Consider the following 10274-nt stretch of genomic DNA (forward strand, 5'->3'; position numbering starts at 1 on the left):
TATATATATATATATATAAACATTATTTGCACTTAAAACAATATCTTTTTTGTATAATGAAGGCCATGTCTTCTTAGTATTAGTGTGATTATGGTGTATCAAGATTGTAATAAATGTTGCACAACGGATATGCCTTGATAATTATTATCCCATATTATTTTATGTCATAAATTTTCAAGAAACAAGGATGCGAGAAAAGTTGTATGTTAAAGTGGTGGTAATCGCATGGTTTATGTTCAACATGAAGTCTGGGATGTTTCAGTCTTTCACTTTCTCTGCCACAGCGAAGCTCCTAATCGTGCAATAGCTTCTAATATTTCCGATGTCAAGTGAGACATCATATGTGGTGTGTATGTATGCTTTACTTTTTATAAAATATTTTATTTTTTAGTTCTTTTATTGCAATATTAATTAGCAACACGATGCTACTTGTATTGCAAAAAAGAAATTAATCGACTTTTATTATAGTATTACTGTGCTTTCATAAATTGTGTATAAATAAATAATGAAATATTATTTAAAATATGTTGGATCACGCGATTTCAACCGAGCTGATCGGAAAGCAATTAAGACTCTTGATCTCTCGCTGATGAAATATTGAACCATTATGAGAAAATCAAATAAGTTTTCTTGCAAAATAAATTAATTTTTTCGTATCCTATAGTCCACATTCGATAATACAGATTGGTAAAATATATTGAAAACTATTTTTTTTTATTCGTGAATTAATAAATAGTTGTAAATCTTGATCAATTGTTATAAAGTCTACTTTTAGCTGCTATCAAATGTAAGATGAGTTATGCCTACATTTATTACTGCAGTATACACGAAAAAGAAGAATTTTTGTTATATATTATAAATCCATAGTATCAAATATCAGCAAATAATGGTATATAAAAAAAAACTTATTTATTGCAATGTATTTTGCAAGAAAAAGATTCACATGATATTTCTCGCTTCTGACATTATATAATTTAACATTATTATAATATTATTTTTATAATAATGTTCGTCCAAAAAGTTGTTAAGCACAGAAAGTATTAATTTCACGGATATTTTATTTGTTAAACCTACTTTTTCTATCAAACTAATGATATTAGAAAATTGAGTTAATTTTGAAATATTCAATGTAATTTTATACTCTTTTTAAGTTTTGTATAATACTTTTACAAATTATTTGGAATTAAAAAGACGAGTGTCTAACTTTACTTCTGCAAAAGATTAAAAAATAAATTACACTAATTTCCAATATTCTTCGCTAAACAGACAAATTTGCATATAGAGAAAAATCAACCAATCATGCATTTAATACGAAGAAAGTGACAATATAACATTCTTTACATTAAATGCATTAGTGGTTAATTTTTCTATGCATATATATTATACGATTATGCAAAATACATTTAATATAACATAGTATAATAGCATTTTCAAGTTAATATATACAACATTTGAAATAAATTGCGTTTTACGCAATACATATGCCGACTAATTTCGTTGAACTCTTCTTCCGATAAAATAGCTTTGTTGAAGCGTAATGTTATTTTATATTTTTTTTTTTACGAGGGATGAGTCATTTTGAATGAACAATGACGATTTCACTATTATCACTTTTGTTAATAATAAGTCATAAGTATTGCCTGTAAATTGATATCACAAAGTACAATAATACATAATACAACTATGAGACTATATCATTTCATCTTTTCTTTTATTTTGTAAATATATATATATATATATATATATATGTGCCTCACTGTCTCTTCTTGCTATACCTATCCTGATTGCGCATGCGCCACCCGTGCCATCTCGCTTGCACGTACGCTACTCGTGCTATCTCGCTTGCACGTACGCCGCTCGTGCTATCTCGCTTGCACGTACGCCACACGTGCTATCTCGCTCGCACGCACGCCGTTCGTGCTATCTCGCTTGCACGTACGTCACACGTGCTATCTCGCTTGCACGTACGCCACACGTGCTATCTCGCTTGCACGTCTCCTGATCAAATAATGCGATATCTATTCCTGCGTATAAAGCATCAGTTTCATAATACGATTGTAAAATACCACTCCTTTAAAAAGATGTTCAAATTATGTGTCTGCATGTATTCGATAAATCATGATTAAAACGAAAAATAATGAATTGGTGATAAATCGTTGAACGCGGTTGCGTCGTCACGCAAGCCGTGATAATTATCAGAATTTATCTTGCTAAATAAATGCACGGACCATCGCGCATCGATAGTATTAATTGATCATTGACTTGGTTTAGATTGATTGGCCGACGGTAATTAATATTGGAATACGATGCGTGTAATGGAGAGGCCCAAAAACCCAGCTTAGGGATGCAATAATGCATTGTTGAATACGAAGCTGTCCCTCTCTTCTCTCTTTCTCTCTCTTCCTCTCTTTCATAATTCATCGTTGTCCGCGCAACATGCGGTCCGAGACGTGTTCGCATGTCCACGGGACGCGAAGAAATTCGATAAAAGTGTCATTTGGCTGGAGTCATCGTTGCAGCAATCTCGCCGGTTTCAAAGCCGCCGCCGTCGACAATAGCTTTTATCGAGTTTGGAAAAAGTAACGCAATATCTCGGCCTGCAAGCTATCTTAACGACCTTCGCGTGCAACATGGACTTTCTCTCTCTCACACACATGCACACACACACATATATATATATATATATATATATATATATATATATATTTACTTATTATATATTTACTATAATATATTCTAAAGGGTACAACAGTTGGAAAAACATGATTTTCTCCTTGGATTACTCGAGCTGCGTATCAGCCTTCCGCACAAATTCGATTTACACATATAATTTACTGACAATGAGATTATTTACTTGAAAACCTCTCAAGGCAATGTTAGATGTATTATACGAATGTCGTCTCAAAGATAGCTTAATGTATTATGCAAATATCGTTGAGATATTACCCAATTTTTGCATCTGATTTCACTTTTGTGAGAGTAGTATATCTAATGGTTTCGAAATAGAATTACGTAAATCAAAAAATAAACTAATTGCCTACTTCATATATTGTCATATAAAGTCTAATATTCATTGAAATAATATAATTTCTCTCAGTTTGATCTAGAAACTATTTGTATAAATTAATTTAATATTATTATTTTACGTCAAATTTTCATATTTTGAGAAGATATTTCTTTTTTAAATTTAGGATTTTTCGAGTATAGTTTATTAAATAATACATGGCACAAAAAATAAATAAATGACGTACGTGTAGCGCGCGCTTTATAATATTTTACTTAAAAATAAATTATTAAATGTTCTAATAAATAAAACAAATATTTATTTCTTATTTTTAGATTTCTGCATAAAATCTCAAAATAAAATGTTCCAGTAATCTATCCAACTTGATAATACCTCGAGTAGACTACGGTGACTTGTGATAGTCTGCATTGTTTATTTCATTCTGCATTTTCTCACGAATAAGCAGTCGTGTAGTTGCAACGAACGAATCATGAAATAATGCACGAAGCTTACAATAAAAAAACGCAAAATATAGCCCTAACAAAAACAGATTTTATCCGGTGTATCAAAGACATGTTCTATGAAGTGAAATCACAAAAATTTAACAGTGAAAGAAGAAACATAAAGTATTCATGAACTTTTGTTTAAAAAATACACACAGGATCAATAAAAGGATTAATCAAAAGTACGAAAGATGGGCGTCGCGACAATAATCGGTGCCTCTATAAAAATTGCCACTGTTTTCTTTGGCGTTGGCAAGATTACTATAATCCCAGCACTGATTACGGCGCTCGCGTACTTTAATTACGATCTCATAGATCCGGAGAATCATCCACGCGTGACAAAGGAGTTGAATAAAAGCTATGACTTTGTTGTAATCGGCGGTGGTTCGGCCGGCAACGTGGTCGTTAACAGGTTGACCGAAAATCCCGAATGGAATGTGCTATTACTGGAGGCCGGAGGCCACGAGACTGAGATAACTGACGTGCCAATACTGTCTCTGTTCTTGCATAAAAGTAAAATGGACTGGCAATATCGCCCGCAACCGCAACACACGGCTTGCCAAGCTATGGTCGATCATCGATGCTGTTGGACCAGAGGCAAGGTAGGAAATATAATCAAGTTAAAACGCGCGAGAAAGAGAGAGAACCAAAGTAGCATCTAAAAGTATTAAAAGTAAAATTATTTAAAAATCAGTACTTTGTATATTCAATAATTATGAGACGTTTCATGCTAATTAAGCAACTCTTTTTTATTGATGTCGATGAATTTAAGCTGAGCTTGTGGCAGAAAGTAGTATTTGATAACACGAATAATTGTGCATCATATCAAGTCTCTGTGTTACTTCATTGTCAAGTTATCAGGGACATTCTATCAAGCGGTCGATAAAATTACCTATAACTTTAATTTAAATAAATAGATTTTTATTTTTATACGCATACAAAACCCAGTATTTATGCAAAGAACAAAGTACATTGCTTTGCGTTCGATGGAATATAAAAGATATTAGAACTCTATTAAGAGCTGTTAATTCCGAGATAGCCGTTATAGCAGTTCGCTACTAATAATAACTTATCAATTTATGAATGGCGAATTGAAATATAAGGAATCATATACCGGCAAAAGAATCATTTTGCTTCATGTTACCATTAGGCCACATATAGCAAAGAGGACAAAAAAGACAATTTTTATGTTATCCTGGGAAATTCTATCGCCCTCGGTTTATTCACCAAATCTTAGCGCTCCAGATTTTCATCTATTTTATTCGCTGCAACATATTTTGACATCACTTGACTAATAAACATTTTAAACAATAAACTATGTATTCGAAAATGCATTGATAATTTTATTAATTCAAAGTCAATTTGTTTTTGCGTTGAAATATTAAGCAACTACCAGAAAAATGAGATATAATCATTGGAAATTACAAAAAGTATTTCGATAATTAAAATTGTGTTCTTTCTATCAATAAATAAATTTTTAGTTAAAAAAAGCATTCCCCAAATTAATTTGCTTACCTAATAAAATTGAAAACATTGTATATATACATCGAAAAAAATTATCGTATCGAAAAATTTGGTTATTTAATGCATTTGTTCTATAATTATATTTTTCTATTTTACTACTTTTTATGATTATGTTATATTCTATTTTACACAATTTTCACAGTCAACTAATTAACACTTTAGGTCCTTGGAGGGTCTAGTGCTTTAAATACAATGCTGTACATTCGCGGCAATCGACGTGATTTTGATCAATGGGAAAGTTTCGGAAATCCTGGTTGGGGATATGAAGATGTTCTTCCATATTTCAAAAAATCACAGGATCAAAGAAATCCATATTTGGCACGCAATACAAAATATCATGGCACAGGTTTGTATTAATGTTTCAATTACTGTGTATGTATACTGTATGAAACATGATAAATATTTTTTATTATTTTATTTTTATTATATTTGATTTCCCAGGAGGATATCTAACTGTACAGGAAAGCCCTTATGTCAGTCCATTGGGCATAGCATTTCTTCAGGCTGGCGAAGAAATGGGTTACGATATTCGTGACATCAATGGCGAACAGCAAACCGGTTTTTCGTTGTTTCAATTTACAATGCGACGGGGTGCAAGATGTAGCACTGCCAAGGCATTCATACGACCCATTCAACTGAGAAAAAATTTCCATCTCTCCACGTTGAGCCACGTAACTCGGGTGCTGATAGATCCGCAAAGCAAGAAAGCATATGGAGTAGAATTCATCAGAAATGGTCATAAAGAGGTGGTGTTTGCCAAAAAAGAGGTGATTCTCTCCGCCGGCGCTATCAATAGTCCACAATTATTAATGCTTTCGGGTGTAGGACCAAGTACCCATCTGGAGCAACTAGGAATTCCCGTAATTCATAATTCGCCCGGAGTCGGACAGAATCTACAGGATCACATAGCAATCGGAGGACTCGTTTTTCCAATTGACTATGAGGTTGGTATTGTAATGAATCGAATGGTAACTGTCACCTCGGCACTGAAATACGCTATCACTGAGGATGGCCCATTGACGTCCAGTATCGGTCTCGAAGCGGTTGGTTTTATTTCTACCAAATATGCCAATCAGACCGACGACTGGCCCGATATTGAGTTCATGATAACGTCTTCGGGAATCAGCTCCGCTGGCAAAAATGCAAAAGATGCTCATGGTTTAACAGACGAATTTTACAACGAAGTGTTCGGTAAAATCAACAACCACGATGTCTTTGGAGTGTTTCCAATGATACTCAGGCCTAAGTCGCGTGGCTATATTAGACTGAAATCCAAAAATCCTTTGGATTACCCTCTACTCTATCATAATTACCTCACTCATCCAGAAGATGTGGCAGTACTTCGCGAAGGTGTGAAAGCGGCAGTCGCCTTCGGCGAAACGAGAACTATGAAGAAATTCGGCTCTAGATTTCATAGCAAACCAGTACCCGACTGCAAGCATTTTTCACTTTACACTGACGAATACTGGACATGCATTCTGCGGATTTATACTTTGTCTATATACCATATGAGTTGCAGTGCTAAGATGGGCCCTCCCAGTGACTCCATGGCGGTCGTGGATCCAGAGCTCAGGGTTTATGGAATCGAGGGTCTACGAGTTATCGACGCGTCAATCATGCCAACTGTCACCAGCGGCAACATAAATGCGCCCGTTATCATGATCGGCGAAAAAGGCGCCGATTTAATAAAGGCAACGTGGATGCGATCATCCCATTCCGAGAGAAATAACATCACGGTCGCTGCTTCGTGACACCTCAATCGATTTAATAATATTGTATAATTTAATGTAGTTAATGACTCGATTCTGCGATTCGATCATTTTACTCTGCGCATTCTCTGTAATTATCAATTTAGTATCAACGATCCCATATATTGGTAACCTAATAGTTGAATGAATTTGAAAAGGATTTTCAATGCAATATTAAGTTGATTTTATTCAATTAATTTTATTTTATCATTTATTATCATTCTAACAATAATATTACATTTATTTTTTCTTCATCAATCAAGATCATTATAGTCATAAGAACCAACAGAAATTTAAATAAAATTCCTTTCCATATTTATTTTAATTAAAGATATTCTAGAATTCAGAATTTTTATCTTGATTTTTTCTATCATTAATCTTGAATACCCCTATATTTTTGCAGACTGATAGTTTACATCAGCAAATCTTATAAAATTATATACAGAATTCAATATATTTATACAATTCATATTCAATTACGAATTCAATTATTATATTCAACCTATGAATGATAATTTTTCTATATATATTATTAGTTATTCCGTTTTATTTCTAATAAACTTGAAGTCGCCTTATATTATCTCCTATTTTTATCTTATAAGAACTCTGCTCTTAATCAGTATTAATACTTTACTCTATTAAACATATCCTATATCCTATTTATATATGTCCTGCAAATACATTAAAGAAATATAGAAATATAAGAAAATTTTTATTAATTTAAATATATTTTTACTACCCTTTTATTATTTTAACTTTACTCTGTTACTTTTCTTATTTACTAAATGTAAAATTTATATAATTTTTATAATTATCTCAAAAATTTTGCCATTTAAATAATCATTATTAAAATGAATTAATGTAAATTTAATAAAACAAATTAATATAATTTAAACCTTAATAGTAAAAATACACACATTTTACATACATATTAAAACTGCATTTCTGTTGTTTTCAACTATGCTTATTCTTTTTTTGGCTGTTATATTTTCTTGTGCGTTAGCGCACAACGGATTTTACGTCTATATATTTTACATGTCTATGATTTTATAAGTCTATGATTAAATTCATTATAGTTCGGAAACTCGATCCTTGATACGGGCGCGCCAATCGCTATGTTCCTATTGGTCGTTCGCTCGGTGTCGAAAGCGAATATAGTTGCGCAACTGCGCGAGAGAAAAGAAGAAAAACGGAGCATGAGAAAGAGAAAGGGTAGTCGAAACAAGTTGACCCGTATCTCCGCGCTAGGCTCCGAGGCTCGAGCGCGCTTGTTCCACTCGCGACTCTTGGGTGGCAGGAAAACATCAGGGTTGAAACGAATTATCGCCGCCGTTCAGCGCGAATCGAAATATTACATATTTCCGTGGCATAATCGTAAAGTGTACCGATCGTAGTGAACACTGTTGCGATCGGCATCATCGTCGCGAAGTGACGTGCGAGCCAAAACGTGATAGTATGATGGTCTGATCGCGGTTCCAATATGACCGTGGACTTTGTTGACTACTTCTGGGTGAGTGTGTCGGCTATTATGTCCTATTTTTCCCTCCTTTCCTGTCCTCCGTCCCTCCCTTTCTAATAGACGAATATATTTTACCGCGGAACGTTTCACCAGCGAATTTAGGTTATGTCATGAGAGAATGCATCCCTACGTACGTGACCTCATCGCCGTCACGATTTTTCTTATCCCGTTCTGTTTCCTCTCCCCACGCGCTTATTATTCTGCTCGATCCTGCGATATAATCATGTTATACTCGTCAGCACAGTCTTTTTTTTCTCGTTTCCTTCCTGCCTGTCATTTATCATTTTCTCTCACTCGCTGCAGCTCTCGACGTCTCACTCCTAATTTTCGTCTCCTCCTCTCACACACGCGATCGACATTTTACACGCTTCCGTTCTCTCGTACATATATCTGCTACATAATTCTTACATATTTTATGTCGCGACGAAGTATTATACATAGTGTGAAAAACAAAAAAAATATCTATTGCACTCTCTCGAAATGTATTGACATGTGCATTGCATTCTTATGTAGTCTGGCGTATGCAAAGTGTCGGGCTATACACTTATATGAGAGCAAAGGACACCTGTACCATTACGTCAGTTTCTTCGTATTTATATGATCGCGCAATTAGCCTTGTCTAATTGCAGGAATATTCACGTTTTTGCTAATATCTGATGAGCAAAAATTTTTAATCCGCTAATGTGAACGCTGCAAATTATTTACAAAGGAAATTCTTATCTCGCGATTAAAACATTGATCTTTTGCAATCTTAGGCATATGTCAACATCTTATTTATTTTTAATTATTCAATTTTGTTAATAATATTTTAGTTATATTTTTATAGTCTCTCAGTAAAAAGTTTTAAAAATATTTATTTTTAAAACTTTATATATATATGTAAATATGTCAATAATAAATAAAAGAAAAAGAGAATTTTGTTTTATATATATATAATGTATATTTATTTCTATATTATTATTGTAACAAGAAAAGCATAAGCAATATTTAAACAAAGTATGTGAATTTAATTGTACATGTTTTTTTACAATATAAAAAGGTTTTTTATTTTAGGAATACTATTTAAATTTAATTAATCAGTGATACATATTTTTCTGACATTCTTTCTCTCACAGTCATGTTATTGATAAGATAATTGTCGCTTCCCTTTTCGGCAGTATCCTATTGAAGATTATTTCGTATTTAACGTAGAATATATATTAGGGCATCATATAAACTGCTTAAAAGAATATTGCGAAACATTATTTCAATAAAATCAAAGTAAGAATTGAGATGTATAACCGTCGCAAGTAATAGGTACAATAGGATGACAAGAGCAATAACGTATAATGACAGCTTATTGCAATGCCACTCGAGAGTTCTGCTCAATATGAGTTTACTGCACGATCAGAGTTCAAATGTTATAAATGGCTAAATGATCTTAAGTACTGTTCCAGCACATATTTTCGGCTGTGATATTCTAATTGTAAAATGGTTTTCATACGATTATATATACAAAAGCTTTTTAATATGGAAGTAATATTTTTAATAAACTTTTTATTTGCAACTTTCCTCTATCATTTTCTTGTTAATTTTTAAGCTTTTAAAAATATAATTATATACATATATATTGTATATAATATTAAATTAAAGCCAATAAATTAAAACCAATATTATATTTAAAAAATGATTTAAGAGAGAAATTTGAGAAATAAAAGGACGTGTGAATAAAAAGGATCAATTTTTGCCTAAAAGATGTAAATTACATATGTAATCTTAGGTTTTTTGAATCGAATACGTTAGTAATATTATTTACATATAAAAAGTGATAGGAGAATGTGGTTAAAATTTGTCTAGAGTGCTCAAAATAAATGTTTTTAATATGGTTACTTTCAATTTTGATTTAATTATTTAATTATTATCATTTGTATTATAATTTATTTTTTTTTTTTTTTAAGAAAAAAAAAATTAAAAATTTTTTCAATGTTAAAAATTAA

General features: G+C 32.4%; 2 protein-coding genes across 9 annotated transcripts in view; both read left to right on the forward strand.

Moving 5' to 3' along the window:
- The first annotated feature begins 3698 nt into the window (after window positions 1–3698).
- On the forward strand, window positions 3699–6918 carry LOC115244476 (glucose dehydrogenase [FAD, quinone]-like). The gene is made up of 3 exons (XM_029822141.1): window positions 3699–4109; window positions 5194–5377; window positions 5473–6918. Exons 1-3 carry the CDS (start codon window positions 3699–3701, stop codon window positions 6780–6782), a joined length of 1905 nt encoding a protein of 634 aa, XP_029678001.1. The 3' UTR covers window positions 6783–6918.
- Window positions 6919–7876: 958 nt separating this feature from the next.
- LOC115244459 (F-BAR domain only protein 2) overlaps window positions 7877–10274 on the forward strand; it is a 23716-nt gene continuing 21318 nt past the window's right edge. For 2 of the 8 annotated variants that reach the window (XM_029822108.1, XM_029822109.1), the window contains exon 1: window positions 7878–8289. In XM_029822108.1, the coding sequence (XP_029677968.1) occupies window positions 8260–8289 (30 nt within the window). In that variant the 5' untranslated portion in view covers window positions 7878–8259. Of the gene's footprint in view, window positions 8290–10274 lie in introns of all 8 variants that reach the window. The other 6 variants (XM_029822111.1, XM_029822112.1, XM_029822110.1 and 3 more) reach the window with 5 other exon arrangements.

Source organism: Formica exsecta, unplaced genomic scaffold (genome assembly GCF_003651465.1).
Source record: "Formica exsecta isolate Colony F162 unplaced genomic scaffold, ASM365146v1 scaffold82, whole genome shotgun sequence".
NCBI lineage: Eukaryota > Metazoa > Arthropoda > Insecta > Hymenoptera > Formicidae > Formica > Formica exsecta.